This window comes from Triturus cristatus, chromosome 1_2, assembly GCF_964204655.1.
Source record: "Triturus cristatus chromosome 1_2, aTriCri1.1, whole genome shotgun sequence".
In the NCBI taxonomy this organism is placed as follows: Eukaryota; Metazoa; Chordata; class Amphibia; order Caudata; family Salamandridae; genus Triturus; species Triturus cristatus.
Genome location: NC_140580.1, coordinates 362240246 through 362260062, shown reverse-complemented (window position 1 = coordinate 362260062; position 19817 = coordinate 362240246). Strand labels below are relative to the sequence as shown.

The following is a 19817-nucleotide window of genomic DNA, read 5'->3' as shown; positions in this document are numbered from 1 at the left end:
GGTCGACGAATCCTCGCGAATTTTTCAAAATAGGTGGGGCGCTACGCTCCGCTCCTACCCAGAAAGTCTCGGGGGGATTCGTCAAGCGGGGGCTGAGATAAAAGGGGGGTCCCAAAACGCGTTTTTCCCATGCATTTTTCCATAGGACCTTTAGACAGGGCTACAGCCCGAACGGCTGAACAGAATTACTAGAAATTTGGCAGAGAGGTAGTCCTCAGGTCAAGGAAGTGCCTTTTGTAGGTTTGGTGTAAATCTGTTCAGTAGATTCTGAGAAAATAGCCTTTAAATCAATATATATATCTGAGCCAGCTTACGGTGCGCTTACGGTACGCTTACCGTACGCGTACGGTGGCGTGCGCGAGCGCGATTCTGATTGGCTCTTAGATCTTAGTAAACCTTCGAATCGGCCAAAACCAGGAAGCGGCGGCCGCCATTTTCTCTCTCGCACTGAGAGTTAGGTTTTAAAATAAAGCCCAAAAACATGTAAAGGGGCTGTTTAGACAGCTCCCACAAACATAGCCATGTTGAGGGAGTCCCCAAAGATCCCCCAAGGGCAAAAATGTAATTTTTATTTTTTCGCTAATTTTGCCGATTACGCTTACCGTACGCGTACGGTAAAAAATTATAAAAAAAAAAAAACTATCCACACTCTCCCCACCCCGTGTGCAATTGATGGCCTAAGGCCACCAATTGTGCATGGCTTGTAAGAGGTGTGATAAACTATAATATTTTTTAAAAAAATAATAAAAGAAAAAATTATCCACACTCTCTCCACCCCGTGTGCAAATGGTGCCCGAAGGGCACCATTTGTGCATGGCTTATAAAAAATACGAAAAATTAAAATATTACCTTTCAAAACGAAGTGCATCATATGTCCTCCATGTGCGCACGGTGCGCGAAGCGCATCGTGCGTACATGGCCCATCTAGCGTAACGTGGGCACGCGGTGTGCGTAGCGCACCGCGTGCCCACCGTGCGTGCACGGCACTAACTGCGTAAAGTGGGCGCGCACGCCACGAATGGCGTAAAGTAACTTAGCATTTAAAAAACCGTACAAATTCACTGAAAAAACCATAGGTTTCACACACGTTATAGTTAGGAATTAGCATTTAAAAAACCTTGCAAATTCACTGAAAAAACCATAGGTTTCACACATGTTATAGTTAGCGGAAATTTTACTGATAAAAAACCAGTGAAATTCCCCCGTTATAGTTAGTGCAGGCAACTATAACTCACGCGACCGCAATCTTCTGCTGATGACATATGTGTCTTTATGAAAAAAAAATATTTGTTATATATGTATAGCTAAAAATGTATGGAAGAAGACATGGGCAAATAAGTGTCTAAATACAGTATTAGCATCAGCAGAGGATTGCGGTCGCGTGAGTTATAGTTGCCTGCACTAACTATAACGGGGGAATTTCACTGGTTTTTTATGAGTAAAATTTCCGCTAACTATTACATGTGTGAAACCTATGGTTTTTTCAGTGAATATATATATATACACACACGTAAACATACACAAATGTATACATACACAAATATATATACATATGTACATATATAAATACATATATCTATAGATAGATAGATAGATAGATAGATAGATAGATAGATAGATAGATAGATAGATAGATAGATAGATAGATAGATAGATAGATAGATAGATAGATAGATATTGATAGCCTACCACATGCCACTCATTTAATCCTCAGAGAAATTTTTGAAACTGCATGTCTCACAGCATAAAAACCGTCACACATGTTTGTAAATAAGTATCACAGTGCATGTACAGAGGACACCTTTTGCTTATAAACTGCAGAGATCATTCAGACTTACGTTCGAACTTTGTGTCGGCCAATGATGAATGCCACTTTCCGGCTCCAGGGGTTCACAAAGCTTGACCAGCTAGTGTCCAGCGTGACGTAGTCTCCATTCTTGGTACAGAAGCGCATCGGTGCATGTTCAAAGGGCTGCTGACCTGCATACCTCATTACTTTAAGGGAATGAGACACAGAATATATTTTTACTAGATAATCAGGTCCTGCTTTACTGGTTCAAGCAAGACCAAAGTACCTTAAACCCACATCCTTTTTTAGCAGTAAGGTGAAGTACAAGGACATGCTTCAAGTTTTGCCCATTTTTTGAATGGCCATAACATTAATAAAGAGAGAAGTTTAGCATATGGTTCCCCTAAATATGTTTATTGCTTCAGTAAATAAGAAAACAATCATACTGGAAAGAGAACTTGTTGAAGCCACTAGGGAAACGAGCTGATGGAGAAAGAGTTGTAGGTGCTAGTAGGGGTTTCAGGCAATGCTGCAATCTAGTGTGGCTGTGTGTGAGCACCCTCTCGGCATCTAGTCTTATCATGATAGGCTTTTGGATTCAGACTCACAGTTGATGACAAATTATATAATGCTATTGTAACAGTGGTCCCAAAATTATACTTTTGCCTTGCACAAATGAAAAATGATAGCGGGAAATAAGATTACCACCGCTATTCAAAAGACTTTAGTTCAGAAAGAGTGGATTACAAATACAGCATTAAAAACATACTCTCTCTATTATGAGCTTAGATTAAAATACACGGTCTATATAATTCACATATAACTGACACAAAGGGTCAGAAACACAATAAGTACATTACATTTGCAGAAACACTGCAGAGAAATTTGCTTGCATTTTAATGTGTAAGTGCTAATGTCCAATATTAAAAAGGGCCACTTACATTTGCCCCGGTTTTTGGAACTTTATTCTCGACACTAAGTCTCGTACGGCAGAGCTTTAAGTGGAATGAAAAGATGGGGAATGCAACGGAGGAGTGGTCTAAGAACCTCTTCTAAGAAACCTCCCCAAGAGGTGTATCCTTCATATTAAGGGTGCGACTTAATACATGTGAAATAGAATCATGTGTTTGACAACAAAATATTTGTAAAACACAATTATTCTGGGCCACATTGAATACGACACCAGACAAGATAAATTAAGAATTAAGAGATGACTTGACTGCTTGCTGTTGCTACCCTCTGAGAATTAAGTGGTTAGCTCTTTTGTTCAATTGCAATGAAATAATAGCCTAGCCATGGGACCGCATGGTAAAGGACAGTATCCATATGTCTTCGTCCCAGTATAACAAAGGGGATATTGAAGTTGTAGATTCAGTATGGGACAAGCCAGCATGTACACTTTTTTTTTTGTTTCAATTCTTGAATAGTTTAGGTGTATACACTAAGGGCCCCATTACGAGTTTGGTGGTCCCAAGACCCCGTACCCACGGTGGCGGTCCAGCCGGAGCCTCCTCATAGGTCCAACCACCCGATTACGAGGTAGGCAGTCGGACCACAACAAGCCCAACACAAAGCCACCACTAACGCCAGGATCCTGTATCCAGACAGGCGGAGGTGTGAAAAATGGTGGCAGTGTCAATGCCGGCACAACTGTGCAGATCACAACCTCCTTTTCCAACAAGATGGCCATTAATTGGTCGGCAGAGAGGCTGGAAAAGGGGTTCCAAACCAGGCCGCAGGGCGTCTTACCCCATGGGTGTGTGTGCCCCCCTCTGCTTGCACTGTTGTGTGTTTCACTGTGTGCCATGCACGACATGGGGCATGGCACACAGTGCACCGGCATGCAAGAGGCACTGCCACGGCAGCAACATATGCTTTAGGCTCTCTATAATCTGAAGCATGCCGTAGTCACAGCACTGCTGACACAACACCGCCAGCCCCGTGGTCGGGGTGCCGCCAGCTTGACGGCGTACTCCCGACCGCAGCAATGGAGATCCGGCAGGTGGCCCGCTAAAATCGTAATCGGGCCTAAGTGTTGGATATTGGAGGAGTATATAGAACAGCTTGAAGCCAGACTCGGACTCTGGAGGAAAGAGAAGACAACAATGCCAAATAGTCCAAAGCCATGGTAGGTTGAGTCTAAAAGGACAGTTGTTAGTGGATAGTGGCTTTGCCCATGGAGGATCATATGTGTGGTCCCTGCACTAGGGTTCAATAAGGGAATGGGTGGGGAGTGGGAGACAGGGCTATACCATCAGCATGATCTCAGCAGCGGGTATAGGTTATCCGTCAATAGTGTACAGTGGTGTCAGAAAAAGAGGCATGAGTGTTGGAATTCGGATTGGGTACGTCTCATTGTACAGCACGGATTTCTCCAGTTAATGGGTATTAATCTTGGGTCCCTAACTGGGATTGTGCCTCACCCACCTCATGGGTGTTGTCCATAGCAGGGAGCTCCAAGAATGACGCCATACCTGGTAAACATTTCCATTTTGTCCTGAAGTTGGTAAATTAGTTGTTCATAGGACGCACTATTAAACATTTCAGTCATTCCTAATGCGTCCCCCTCGGTGAGGGGGGCGGGGGGGGGAGAGAGCCCAGTGGTTTCTACTTCATACTCCGGACCAAAAGGACTGCAAATTTCGGCAGGTGTACAGGGTGTGTAACGTGTCACAGTGTGGGAGGTAGCACTGCCAGAGGTCTCCATGGTGGAGAAGGCCGCCGAGTACAGTTTCTTGGACGTCCAGTACCAGTCTTAGAGTTACACAAAAAGAGTATGCTTGATCCTCGATTCTCTAACTGTTTTGTCGACTTTCCAATCTTCCTCCAAGTACTCCCTCTGTAGAAGTCCCTGCCATTTACTACATGGTGTACATGGAGTGGTTGGGAGTGTAAATGATGTAACAGTAGGTTATAGAAGCCAGAAGCCACTCCTTTGAAAAGGCCCCAATGTTTCAAATATTGGGAGAATTGGAGAGTTCCCAGGGTGGGGCTTCCATTACCCAGTGTACAGCGTGACGTAGTTGAATAATCTCCATTCTTGAGATTGTGGGAGATGGAATTCATCCCGCAAGGAGGGGAAAGGCTTTAGGGTTCCCGCTTCAAGGAGCTGGTCGATTGTCACTGTTCCCCGGGAACACCATGGCTCCCACACTAAGGGTTGTTTGTCCACTAGTATCCCAGCTAGATCGGGGCAACACTTTGAATGGAGCAGCGTCACATCTGTGCAGTGGTGGCTAATATTGGATTGTGGGCTTGCGAAATAGCCCAATTAGGGCCATAAATCAGGTGGAGACCAGGGCCTCTGCACATAAGCCAGTGTTCAATTCACACACATAACAGTGGGTCAGTGTGTGCTGTAAGAGATAGATTAACTACGATAAGTCTAGGGCCATGGCATAGTGTTCCACTCTGGGAAGGCCTAGCTCACCGCAGCATTTATGGGCTACCAGGCATGAGATCCTAAGCCAGGGTTTCAAGGAGCACAAAATGAAACGTTTGATTCTGCAGTACAAAAGTGTGGACCATCATCAGAAGCATACCAAGGACACAGGTAAAGTGAGGTACTACTACCATCTTGATCACATGAACCCTCCCCCATAATAGGAGATGCAGCTAGGTCCACTTTGTGTAGTTCACAGTCATTTTAGTTATGAAAGGATCCAATTTAACTGAGTGAAATTAGTCAAGGACTTTGGTCATGTAGATCCCTAGGCACTTAAGTCCGACCGAAAACCATCAAAACTGGTAATGTGTAATTGCCGCTCTCATGATAAGTCGGGACAGGGTCAGTGTCTTGTTTTAGTCCCAGTTGATTTTATAACCTGTGAAGGTCAAAAATGTCACAATGATGGACAATAATTGGGGAGTGATTCTCCCAGTTCCAACAGGGTGAGGAAGATATCATCTGCGTAGAGAAGAATTTTGAAGGAGCCTCTACGGCAGAGGGTATGCCAGTGATATGTGTGTTTTAGCCAATAGCCGCTGCCGAAGACTCTAATGCTAGTATGAATATAAGGGGTGAGAGGAAGCCTTCCTGATGTGTACCTCTCAGCCCCGGGAAGGTGTCCGAAAAGAAGCCCCTGCAGTTGATCTGTGCTATTGGATCGGAGTATAACAATTTCACTCACAAGATGAAGTTCTCACCAAGCTCGAATCTACGGAGGGTACAGAACATGTAAGCCCAATCAATCCTGTTGAATGCCTTCTTGGCATCTAAAGAGAGTGCTACTCTATCTTATAGTGCTTCTAGGTAGAGCCACAGGATGTGAGCCAGCGTTCTGAGGTGTTTATGAGAGGACCTACCCAAGACAAACCCGACCTGGGAACATTGGACAAGGTTGGGGATTCACTGAAAACAACAAGAGAGGGAGGGAAATTGTATAAGGAGCACTCTCAGTCCCACAGATAAGTATAATCATAACAACGAAAGAGTGTGCCTTTTTCAAGGTGGAGCACAACAGTAGAATCCAACTAAGTTCTTAATAAAGCCCTTACTCACCAAACTAGTTGGTGACATGCTTCATCATCGGGCCCCATCAGGAGAGGCCGAATACCACCCTGGTGTGCTTCAATGCCAGAATTACTGCGGAGCTGGTAGTGTGTGTTCAGTGATTAGTGAAAGTGATTTTAAAAAATGTCTTGATTGTATCAAAAAATAAATTTTATTAGAAGCCAATCAGACATGTATAAAAACAAGGTGTAGGACATTAATACTGAGTAGATTGTTCAGCAAAGTCCACTAGGATGTGATCAACATGTTTCTGCCTATGTGTAATAATTAAACAGGCAGTCGTCAGGACCAGGAAGGAAGTGTAAACCTCGTCGGTAGGGGCGCGCTAAGGCCCACCCTGACCAGAGGTTATAATGTGAAAAATTAAAAAACTAAAAACAGTATAAATCTGGTGTCCCTCGTGTTGAGAGGAACCGAGTTTATTATGTGGTGTAATCACTAGCTACACCATGGGTCTCGGGAGGGGGGTGGTAGCAACAATGGCAAACTGCCTGCACTGCTAGGCACCCGCTCGGTACCAGCACGATCCCTCTGCAACCGGACCCCTCAAGGTTGGGGATCCATTTCTAAAGGTGAGTAGCCAATATTCTCGCGATGATCTTAGTGGCCACATTGAGTAAAGAGATTGTATTGTAGTTGCCGCACAGGAGAGGGTCCTTACCCCCTTTACGTAAGACTTAACGCCCTGTTGGAGGAAGGGGCAATGTAATCTACTGCTTCAGCCTCTTTATAGGCGTTGTATAGAGGTTTCTGCAGTACCTCTTTGGTCTGTTTGCAAAATCCCCAGGGAAGCCATCCTCTCCCGGGGCCTTGTTGTAGGGAAGATCAGCACTAGCCAGGGAGATCTCTTCTTTGGTTATCTCACCGTCCAGGAGTGCTCTTCCTCGTCATTGATCCAGGATAGGTTAAGATCTTGAAAGAAGCCTTCCTCAATGTGTTGGGTCCAGACAGTATAGTCCCATATAATACATTGTGAAGGCAGCCGCATTATCCTATGGCTCTGTGAGGATGGCTCTGGAGATGTCTCTAATGGCAGGTATGGCCATTGTTGTTTACCGTTGCTGCTACTGGGAAGCCTGTAGACAGCCTGATTTTTCACCTTGTTCATATTGTCTAGCCTTGAGGTGATACAGCATGTATTCCGCCTTGGCAGTGAAAAGAGAGTTAAGTTCCATTTTTTCTCATTCAAACCGTCATTGTCGCAGGGTATCGGGTGGAATATTCATATAGTATTTGCGTATCGATATAATATCCTGTTTTAGGAAGGTCTGCCTGTCTGCTCTACTTTTATTTGCAAGTGCTGCATTTCTCATCACTTTCCCCCCTAGAGTGGCTTTCGCTGCCGCCCAGAGGGTTTGGGCTGAAGTCATAAAGCCCTGGTTGTTGAGAGATAGGTTTCTACCTTCAGCCAGCAAATGACAGAACTAGAGGGCACCATAGGGCCCTGGTTGAATTATTGTTTTTACTATGGCTGAACTTGACACTTGAAGAACTGGCCCTGCCAGAGCATTGGAGCAAGTGATGGCAAATTGATTTATCACCTCTCGTAAATCATTACATTCAATGCTTTGGCAACCGTTGAGGCAGGTGAGAGGTAAGTGTTTACAATAAGGAAGCTGTCCAAAGTAGCCTGCATCCACTAGGTATGGTACGGAGAGAAGCAGTGGTTATTGGGTTACAGAATGCTTTCCCAGCGTCTGTTTCCAAATATCTGTTTTCCAATGTCAGTAGTCATTTTGTCATTCTGTGTGAGCTGGTATGATCAGGATCCCTTAACGAGAAAGGGTTGACAATGGAGATACTGTGTGTTAGTGACAACAGGCAAGAGATCTGATGATCCTTAGGGCCTCCATTCCTGTATTTGCTGTTGGGCAATAAGGCCCACGACCAAATCCCACATCATACAGATTACTTATATAAGCCCTGTGAATCTCAATGTGCACTAGCCTACTGTTCAATAAAGGGTGTGAGAGGTTGTTTAACCACTGCAAAACATATCTGTCTGTATTATGGTATGACCCGTTTTTTCCTAAATCTGATGTATGGCCTGATTTAGAGTGTGGCAGGCATCCTTGCAGGTCCGCCAGTGCCCTGCTGGAGGATCGCCTGTCATATTTAAAGATCCCTGTAGGCAAGGATCTCACTGCCTGCAGGGAAGAAGATACTACTGAAGGCAGTTAAGATTTGCAGAGCAGATGTCATGTTTGACGCACCCTATCAGTATCGTAAAAACAACAGTTGATGGACAGAATGCAGATAAATGTCATACATTCACCCTAGTACAGAGATCTGGGCCTAAATCCATCGTTTTTTTGCTCACCATGCCGTTCCAGTTTGAACCCAGCCATATGCAAATAAGTCTTGACCCTGTGCCTCATGGGAACAGTCCAGCCCGAACTGCCAAGCCAAATCCTCCCTGGACTGGAAACAAGCATTCTAGGACCGGTTTCGGGGTTTCACCCCTCTTCAGCCAGGATAGCTTGATTCCAGTAGCATGGAGAGCACGGGACCCACGTCTGGGCATACCCTTCCCACTCGGGGTGACAAATGCAAAAACAACAGTTGATGGACAGAATGCAGAACAATGTCCTACATTCACCCCAGTACAGAGATCTGGGCCTAAATCCATCGTTTTTTTGCTCACCATTCCGTTCCAGTTTGAACCCAGCCATATGCAGATCAGTCTTGACCCTGTGCCTCATGGGAACAGTTCAGCCCGAACTGCCAAGCCAAATCCTCCCTGGACTAGAAACAAGCATCCTAGGACCGGTTTCGGGGTTTCACCCCTCTTCAGCCAGGATAGCTTGAGTCCGGTGGCATGGAGAGCACAGGACCCACGTCTGGGCAAACCCTTCCCACTCGGGGTGACAAATGCAAAAACAACATATCGTTTTAGGTTTTCATGAATAAACTCCCTAAGTCAGAGTCTAATTTAGAAAAACAAAAAAATCACTGACCCCTATGTGGACAAAGTTTCCTCCATGAGCTTGGGCACCAGTGAGCAATTTATCTGCCTGGTACTCCCATGCCTAGTATGGTGGTCCAGGACAAAGAAATCTAGTGATGCCCCCCCCCAAAACTAAATTAGGTGTGGCACCATCATTAAGACTTGGCAGTCCTGTGGAGGATAGGCTATCATGACAGACGCTTCTGGTGGCTCAGTCAGTGGAGGATTTGCTGTTTAAAACCTAGCACTCGTTATGGAGCAGGGGAACCATACATTTGGCGGGAGGAGCTTTGTCAATTTACTTGAGTGTTCCTGCTATGCTAAACTCTAAATGACCTCATAATATTGACAAAATATATCCAACCTCTTGAATATCAATGTCTCTGTAATCTAGCTAGGAAATGTGGATCCTTGATAAAATGGCATGAGGAAATAATAAATAAAGTATAGTCTTCAGCCTTAACAGATATTTATGGGATGAAATCTCCATTTTTAGTTCCTTCATACTAAGAGATTGAAGGGGTAACAGGGGGAAAGGTCAAAATAAGTTATCAGATGTGATGAGAAACAAAGAGGTTAAAATCAAAAAAGCAATTGTGAGGGGCGTGGTACAGCATTTTCAATTGAAAGTGATTACTTTGCTGTCAGTGTATATATAGACTAGATTAAAAGTATCTCCATAAGTATGAACATGGTCTAAACAAAAAACTGCTATCAGTACAAAACACAAAAACACAATTGATGTGTTTAAACACAAGCTTGGTTCTCTTGATATTGATACTTTTCTGTGCTAGCATCATGGCAGGCTGTGTGGCAGAGCCTACAAGGCTCTAGTACCTTTACTTATCTCAAGTAACTACTAGGTTAATTATTTCAGGTAGAACTTGCAATTGAGCAACAGATTCAAGAAAAGAACAACATGGGGATAGCTGTACTGGACACATGGCTGGTACTTTTACATGTGGCTGCGGCTTACACACCCATGTCCATATGCCCCCTGGTTAGTCGTGCACAAGGGGACATTCCACACCATATTGGCTTCTCCCCTGCCCTCAACTAAACCCCTGTCCAAAGATAAATGAGATGCAAACCTGATTATCCATGGAACCCAATATAATCAGGTGTGATTTGGGGTTTCCACAGCAATTGCACCCCTTAGATCATTCCGCACCCCTCACTATGCCCGCTAGGCTGGTAGTTTTAGAGATGCCCATTTCAACTACTTGCAATGTTGCTCAAGAAATCATATGGAAAAGGCCTATGAACCAGAAAGAAGGAGGGGTGGGGCTCTAGTACAGTCTAACTACACTAGAGAGGTCTAGAACATTTTCGATATTTATCCCAGGGATGAGGTACATTTCCTTAAAAGGATGCCATTCATAGTATAATGTCCGTGAATTAATCTGCCACAAGCAATTAGAGAACAAAAGCCATGCTTTTGCAAAACACATTTACAAATAAAGAGTATTAAAATTAGCTCTGGTTGGTGCAGGTAGATGCAGATGGTAAGCACTCATGTTTGGGACGAAGACTTGGGTGTTAAAGCACAAATGGGTTTACATCTGAAATATGGTTTGACCTGATCCCTAGACTAGTTAGATTTATGGTAAATATATAGTTAGTGGTGAGAAGGAAAGGACTATGCAACTTACCCAGTAAGCATCTGTACTTGGCATGTAGAGTGGTAGATTAACATGCTTTGCCTACTCCTGTCATCTAGTGTTGGGTCCCGATGTTTGCAAGTTGCTTTTCTTCGAAGAAGTCTTTCCTACTGATGAGGTAAGGTGACTCCTCCTTTCGGTGATAATGCGCATGGGCATCGACTCCATTGTTACATTGTTTTCCCACAAGAGGGTGAGAATGGAGTAAGTGTAGTATAGAGCAGTCCATCCGTATGTAATGTAAGTAATGCAAGACTGTAACAACTACAGGTGTCTGGGAAGGTGGGAGGGCGCATGTCAATCTATAGCTCTAAATGCCAAGAACAGATGCTTACTGGGTAAGTAGCATAATCTGTTTGAGGCATGTGTGCTGTAGATACACATGCTTTGCATAGACTATATAGCAGTATTCTCCCAAAGCGGTGGCTAATTAGTAGATGTTGCAGCTGTTTGAAAAGGTGTTTTTTGCACTGCTTGCCTTACTTTGGCTTGTTGACGTGCTAACACATCCACACAGTACTGTTTGGTAAAAGTTTGCGGAATGGCCCATGTTGTTGCTTTACAAATGTCAGCTATAGGGATGTTACCTAAAAAGGCTATAGATGCTCCTATTTTACGAGTGGAATGCGCTCTAGGAGGTATAGACAAAGCTTGTTTAGCTTTAGCGTAGCAGGTTTGAATGCATTTACCAATCCATCTTGCAATACCAGATTTAAAGATGGGAATGCCCTTGTGAGGTGTAGCAAATGCAACAAACAACTGTTTTGTGAAATTGTTTTGTTCTTTCAATCTAGTACAATAACACTCTTCTGACATCAAGAGTATGAAGAGCTCTTTCTGCTACAGAATCAGGTTGAGGAAAGAACATAGGTAACTCAACTGATTGATTGATATGAAAAGCAGAAACACTTTGGGAATGAATTTTGGGTTGGTGCGAAGAACTACGTTATCTTTGTGAAGTTGAAAAAAGGGTTCTTCTAAGGTTAAAGCCTGCAGCTCACCAACTCTCCCCAATGAAGTGATCGCATTGAGGAAGGCCACTTTCCATGAAAGAAACTGTAGGGGACAGTTGTGTAATGGCTCAAAAGGTGGACCCATGAGCCATGTAAGCACAATGTTCAGACTCCAAACTGATGCTGGAGGCGTCCTGGGTGGTATAACTCTCTTAAGGCCCTCCATAAAGACTTTAATTACTGGAACCTTGAACAAGGATAGCTAATGTATGTTCTGTAAATATGCGGCTACTGCTGCAAGATGCAGTCGAATGGAAGTGTAGGCTAGACCAGCACGCTGTAAATGCAGAAGGTAACAAATGATATTTTGAGTGGAAGCATCTAGTGGATCAATATTGTTATTAGTGGAATATATAACAAATCTTTTCTATTTAGCTGCATAGCATGGTCTGGTAGTAGTTTTTCCTGCTTCTTTAAGAAGGGTTATACATTCTGGAGGCAAGTTAAGATAACCAAACTTTATGACATCAGAGGCCAAATTGCTAGATTGAGCTCTTCAGGATTTGGGTGTCTGACTTCTCCATGGTCCTGCGTGAGAAGGCTGGAATTGAGGGCAACTTTCGATGTAGAACTACTGACAGTTCTAAGAGTGTTGTGAACCACAGCTGACGGGCCCAAGTGGGAGCCACTAGAATCAGTGTGAGGGATGTTTGTCTGAGCTTCCGAACTAGAAATGGAAGGAGAGGGAGAGGTGGAAATGCGTAGGCAAATATCCCTGACCAATTCATCCATAGGGCATTGCCTTTGGATAGAGAGTGTGAGAACCTGGAGGCGACATTTGGGCATTTTGAGTTGTCCACTGTGGCGAACAGATCTATTTGTGGGAATCCCCATCCTTGAAAGTATGGAAGGAGAACCTGAGGATGAAGTTCCCACTGTGTATTTGTTGCTGCCTTCTGCTTAGGAGGTTGGCAATCTCATTGTCCACTCCTGGGAGGTGCTCTGCCAGAAGATGGACTCTGTGATGAATTGCCCAATGCCAAATTATCTGAGATAGGCGTGACAGTTGAAGAGAATGTCCCCCCCCTTGTTTTTGTACATAGTACACTGCTGTCATGTTGTCGGTGCGGACTAGGACAACTTTCCCTATGAGGTGAGAATGCAAAGCTTTCTGTGCTAGATATACAGCTAGAGGCTCTAGATAGTTGATGTGCAGAGCTTTGTACTTGTTTTGCCATGGACCTTGAATTGTCAGGTTGTGAAGATGGGCTTCTCTACCTGTGAGGGCAAGGTCCATGAAGGGCTGCCCTTTTGATAAGTTTGGTGTGTTCCACCACTGTAGAGTGCGATGGGTGCGCTTGTCCACCACCACTAGATCTATTAATTGGACCACCGACTGATTCCACTGATGTGTCAAGCATTTCTGTAGAGAACGCATGTGCAACCTTGCATGAGGCACTATCGCGATGCATGAGGCCATCATTCCTAGCAGTTGCATGAAGGTTCTGATTGCTAAGTATTGATTGGTTTGAAACTATAGTAGCAGTGTTTGAATATTTTGAATTCTGTCTGCATTGGAAACCTAGAGCTCTGGAATTGTTTAGAGTCGCTCCCAGATAAGACTGCATTTGTGAAAGCTGAAGGAGAGACTTTTGAGCATTGACCATGAAACCCAATTGGTAGAGTAGGTCAAATGTAGTCTGAGTTTGGTGTAAGCACTTTTGGTGTTTGCTGGCTTTGATGAGCCAGTCGTCCAGATATTGGAAGACATGAATCTGTTGTCTTCTGAGATGTGCCGCCACAACTGGCAGACATGTTTGAATACTCTAGGAGAAGTAGTTACTCCGATTGGAAGTACTTCTAATTGATAGTGTTTTCCTGCTATCACTAATCGTATTTGCGATGAGCTGGGTGAACCGGAATATGAAAGTATGCCTTTTAAGTCTAGTGTGAACAAAAAATTGCCTTGTAGCAGTGGACGTACCTGTTGAAGCGTGACCATGTGAAAATGTTCGGAAGTATGTACAGGTTTAGTGTCCTTAGATCCAAAATTGGTCTTAAGGAGCCTTCCTTTTTGGGGATTAGGAAGTACAGAAGGTAGACCCCTGATCCTTGGTACTGTAATTGAACTGGCTCTATAGCTCCTTTTGTTTGAGAAGCTGTAAGTGTTCTGTCGAACGTTTGTGGGTACAAGGTGGTATGTTGGGAGGATTGCTGGTGAGCTCCAGGCAATAACCATGTTGGATAACATCTAAAACCCATTTGTCTGATGTTATGGATTGCCAAATGGGGAGAAATTGGTGAAGCCTTCCCCCAACAGGTGTTAAATGATAGGGGGAAGCGCAGGCAAGTCACTGCTTGTTGGGGGAAGGGGAGTTTTGTGTTTCCTTACCTCTACCTTAAAAAAATATTTCTCTGTACCCTCCTCTAATGAAGCCTCTACCGGGTGAGGGTTGCATGTTGGATTTGAAAGAGGAAGTGTGTGAGGATCTAGTATTAGACCCTGCTCTATAGAATGAGCAACAAAAGGAGCCTCTGCTTGAAGGACTATAAAGCGCTTCCATGGATTTCACCACATCTGTGTCATATTTTCTAGAGCCTCATCAACCTGTGGTCCGAAAATATGTTGTTTGTCAAGTGGGGTGTTTAAGATAGACTGTTGGACTTCTGATTTAAAGCTGGAAATTCTAAGCCAGGCAGGCCTACGTAAGAGAATGCAGGTATTCCCTTCTCTTGCTGCAATGTCAACAGCATCAAGTGCACATCTAATGGAGCAGTTAGAGCTTTCCTTCTTGAACTTGCTCTTGTGCCTTTTTCTTGTGTTTGTCTGGGAGGTACTGAAGTAGACCTTCCATTTCTTCCCAGTGGGCCCTGTCATATCTGGCTAAGAGGCCCTGTGTGTTGGCCATGAGCCAGTGATTAGTGGTTTGAGCAGCTACCCTTTTGCCAGATGCGTCAATAAGCTTAGATTCTTTATCTGTGGAGGAGCATCACCAGATGTCTGTGAGTTCGCTCTTTTACGAGCGTTGCAAACTACCAGGGAATCAAGGGGGAGCTGTCCAATAATAAAAACTGGATCAGAGGTTGATGGTTTATATTTTTACCAACCCTGGGTGTTAAGATTCGTGCACAAACCGGATCTTTAAAGATGTCATCTGCATGTCGCATCATGCCTTTCAACATAGGGAGACTGATTAACCCTACCGTCTCAAATAAAAACTCGTCATCTAAGGCCTTTTTATGGAGTGTAACCCCATGATATGCTGCTGCCCTGGAAATTAGCTCCAGATAAGATACATTATCATCTGGAGGTGAAGGTTTTGTAGGGTACAGGTCTGGATTATTATCCATGGGTGGATCAAATTGTGATCACTCCATGGATCCGTAGGCAAAGGAACATTGTCATAGTTATCATCATCATCATCCCCATCTCCTAAACCAGGGTGTGTGAGAGGAGAACCCTGTGGCGTTATGTATAATGGATCTAAGATTGGCAGTATTGGTAAAGGTGAAGAGGTGGTGGGGGGAAGGCAAATGGATAGGACTTGTAGCAATGTCCTTTTTCTTCTTGAGGGGGATCTTGTCTCCAATGTCCTCTGAGCTGAGTTTCCTTTTGGAAGGAGTTTTGGCCAATATGTGTCCAGTGTCTAGATTAGTATAAAAACAAATCTGCGTTGGATCCAATCTGTCTTTCATAATGTCTAAGATTGGTTTCTGGGACTGTTGGACTTGGCCCTTTTCACAGGGTCATCCCTGAACGTTTTGCCTTGCTCCTATATTTTCTCTGACCTGTTTTTGTTGGTTTTATGATTCTGGGCACTTTACCACTGCTGATCAGTGCTAAAGTGTATATGCTTGCCCTATGTTAAATTGATATACTGATTAGTGACTCCATGATTGGGTTATTTGATTTACCTATCAGACCCTAGTACAGTGTACCATGTGTGCATAGGGCTTGTACGTCAAATGCTGCTGGTGGGCTTGCAGCACTGGTTGTGCCACCCACAGAAGCAGCCTGTAAAAGTCTGTCTCAGGTCTGCCATTGCAGAGCCTGTGTGCAGTCTCTGACTGCCATGTTGACTGACCAAGTGCACCCACTTGCCAGTCACTAAACCTTCCCTTTTCTTCATATCAGACACCCCTATGGTAGGCCCAAGGGCAGTGTGCATTGTAAGTATAAGGTAGGACATGCCCTGGTGTGTGTGGCATGTTCTAATAGTGAATTACAGCCGTTTTCGTTTTTCACTATTGCAAGGCTTCCTGTTCTCCATAGGCCAGAATGGGCAGTTTGATTATTACATCTTATAATCCTAACTGACTCAGGGAACATGATAGAAATGTGAGTTTATTATGCCTGAACTCAGAATGATAAAATATATCTTTTAGTGAAGTTGGTTTTAACATTCTGTGTTTGAAAATACCACTTTTAGAAAGTAGGTATTTTCTTGTCTAACCATCCAAACCTGCCTCTGCTAGGCTGTGTATTCCTTGTCTGGAGTTTGAGTGACAGGGGCTTGGGAATTCCTGGGGGCTGGGGAATTCCCGGAGACAGGGTGAGTCAGCACAGGGCTGAATAGAGAGATCTCCATGTAGATGGGTGGGAGAAGTTGCACCTGGGACCTGAATAGGGCTGTGCTTTCCCTCCACAATGCTGGCTCCACCTCCTGTGGTGCGTCTGATGTCTCTGCCCTGCACTCTGAAAGGAAAGAAGGAGTCCTATAAACAAAGTGCTCCAGGACTGACCAGAACCGGTTTGGACAAGGCAAAGGCCCCTCTGCCTCCAGAGGACAAAGGATTTTGGGGTATAAGTAGTGGGACCCTGATCCCAAGAAATTAGATCACTTCTGAAACAAGAAGAAGAAACCTCTGCCAAGGAGAAGAACGAAAGGAAGCTGTAGGGGTGGACTGCCCCCCTGCCAGTGTGCTGTGTTGCTGGGTTGGCCTACAGTGGTATCTTCAGTGCCAAGGAGAGGAGAAGGAACTTTGTGTGTACTTCATCATCTTGCAGAATATTTCTCCAAGGGCTTGAACTTGTGCTTGCCTCCTGCTGAAGTCTCAGGGACAACAGACTTCACCACCAGCTCCCCTCTGATTTGCCTTGCTGGGAATTCTATCTGCAGAAGCCTGCGTGTAGCTGGGAGCTGAAAGCACGATGCAACGAGAAGAAGCGTGTCGCCGCCGCAGCTGTTGTCCTCACATCACCGGAGAAGCGTGCCGCCGCCGGATCTCCCAGAAGCGTGCCTTCGTCGCAGCTGTCTGCCGTTGCATCACCGGAGAAGCGCATCGCAACCGTGAGGGTCGCCGTCGCATCATCGGAGAAGCGTGTCGCAGGGCCTGTCACGGCTCCAAAGTACGAGAGTTGTCGCAAGGCTGCCAGGGCGTGTCGCATCGTCTCAACGTCGTCGCATCAAGGGTGCCATCTTACCGCACCGGATTGTCGCATCACATCAAAGCGCCATCTTGCCGCATCGCACCAGGCTGCAGCACGAGAACCTACACATCACCTCCTCTCTGGTAAGGATCAAGACGCATCCCCGACTCTGTGCAAGCACTGAGGCACGACGCATCGTCTCCCCTGAAGCAAGGAATCGACGCATCTCCAATGCTGCGAGCCTTTTGCTTAGTTTGCGTTACGCATCCAGGTACTTTTGTGAGAACGGTGTTGCATTTACCAACAACTTGAACTAAGCTAATTCTACCATCTTGAAACCAATTTAAAAGTACAATATTGTGGATTTTTGTCATTTGTGGTCTTCTGTTAAGTCTATATAAATAATACTTATTTTTATAAAACCTGTGTGGTGTCCATCTGTAGTGTTTTCACTGTATTACTGTATGTGTTCACAAATGCTTAACACACTGCCTCTGAGATAAGTCTGTCTGCTCGAGCCAAGCTACCGAGGGGGTGAGCAGGGGTTATCCAGTAGTGTAATCCCCTTTCCCTGACTTAGAAGCAAGGGTCCCTATTTGGTCAAAGGTACCTACCTCTGCCAACTAGAGACCCCCAGTTCTAACAGGGACTCTGAAATATGTTCTTTCGACCAAACCAGGCTTGTCCTTGTCAGCGGAAGGTTTTGGCTCCAAAGCGGCTTTTTGTTTCGAAGAGGAAGGTTTCGGCTCAAAAGCAGACTTTTATTTTGAGCCGGAAGATTTCAGCTCTGAACCAGGTTTATCTTTCAGAGCGGAATGCGTTGAGTCCGAAGACGATTTCTCTCAGCTCGATCCGGAGCCGGAAGGCTTAACTACTTGTTTTGGTGCTTGGCCCAACGGCGGGGCGTCAGAAACTTTGTCTCAGTGCTGACCGAGGCCCGAAGGCAGAGGTAGTGTAAGCCTTATGTTTGGTGAAATGTAACTTATATGGTACAGAGGTTTTGGTACTCACCACACCCTGTCCCGCTGGAATGTCGTCTGACTCCAACTCGAGGTCGGAAACGGATTTTTCAACTGAGTAGACCTCCTCTTTTTCTGCTGCTGACGGTTCTTCTTGTTCGGTTTCTTCTCCAAAGAACTCTGGAGTCTGTTGAGTGCTTTGGCACTGTATTTCTTGTCGTCGAGCCCGATGATCTCGATGAGTCTTTTTCAACCTGAACGAGTGACAGGCCTCGCAGTCTTCTTCCTTGTGCTCCAGTGATAAGCACAAGTTGCAGGCAGACCTGGTGTATATCGGTGTGAGGGTACTTCGAGTGGCACGAGGACAGAATTGAAACTGAGTCCATTCCATTGGCATGGGGGTGGATCGAAGCGGCTGGCCCGAAGGCCACCCATGATGTTTTCGACTAAAGATGAGAGATTTTCCAATCTAATGGAAACGTGGAGAGAGGGAAATGCGTCTGAAAACAATACTGTCGAGGGTCGAGTGGATTGCACACCGAGGGGAACCCAAGGAATGGGTTCGAACCGGAGCGCAGCAACACACGTCTGAACCCTATAGCGGAAAGAAAAGAATCTAACAATGGAGTTGATGCCCATGCACACCATCACCGAAAAGAGGAATCACCTTACCTCATGACTAGGAAAAACTTATTACAAGAAAAACAACTTGCACACATCTGGACCCAACACTAAATGGCAGGAGTATGCAAAACATGTGTATCTACAGCACACATGCCTTGAAAATATACTTTTTATAATGCTGTATATAAGCAGTTATATCCACAAAGAGGTGAGGAGAGTGACCCTCTCAGTATATTCGAAATTCGTGAGCCCTTTGTCAGCTCATACAAACAAAGAATTAAGTCTTTCTCATTTAGACTATGAAGGAAACTTCTATTCTCGCTACATGTCCTAAAAATGCCTAGACCAAAAATATTTGACTTGACAAGACTCAACAAGACTTTTCATCCTGGCATGTTTCACACATAAATTCAAAGCTACTTGTAAGGAGAACTGTGCATGGAAACCAGTCATGGTTTATTTTAAATATAACACAACAAGCAAACCATATACTACTAGTTAGTATAAAGGTCTTCGTAGCAAGGGGATATGTACTCACTCTTACGATGCATGGCCAACATCAGTGGGCGATCCTCTGAGTGTAGATACGTAAGGACTGAAGTTCCAATCAAATCCTGTGGCAGATAACCTAACAAAGGCACAGCCCTGCAATAAAAAACAATGATCCAATCACTTATCACAAAACTCTGCCAATAGCAGTGAAGAAATAGGCCACAAAACTAAGAAAGACTTTAGTTTTTAAATTATTCAAGTTTGAAAAATTCTTGCTCCCTACTATTCCTCTTTTTGGTTCCCCATTTCTGCCTAGCAACCGTAAAACAATGTTCTGTGCAATATATTTTAATTCAGAAACTTATCGTTTTCAGAGAAGGTCTAATTTCATCAAACTAAAGAATGACAAACTGTGAGAAGTTTCTGTGATTATTAAGCTTCTTTGAAATATTTCTTTCAGTTGAGAAGGCTATACATAAACTGATTTAGTGAAAATTATGAGAACACC

At 44.5% G+C, this 19817-nt stretch overlaps 1 protein-coding gene across 3 annotated transcripts in view; it reads right to left on the bottom strand.

Moving 5' to 3' along the window:
- The window catches only part of PER3 (period circadian regulator 3), a 560237-nt gene that overhangs the window by 255640 nt on the left and 284780 nt on the right, over positions 1 to 19817 (bottom strand). For all 3 annotated transcript variants that reach the window (XM_085604511.1, XM_085604529.1, XM_085604520.1), the window contains exons 11-12: positions 19356 to 19462; positions 1839 to 1995 (exon numbers count right to left, since the gene is read on the bottom strand). In XM_085604511.1, coding sequence (XP_085460637.1) covers positions 1839 to 1995; positions 19356 to 19462 — 264 coding nt within the window. The remainder of the gene's footprint in view (positions 1 to 1838; positions 1996 to 19355; positions 19463 to 19817) is intronic.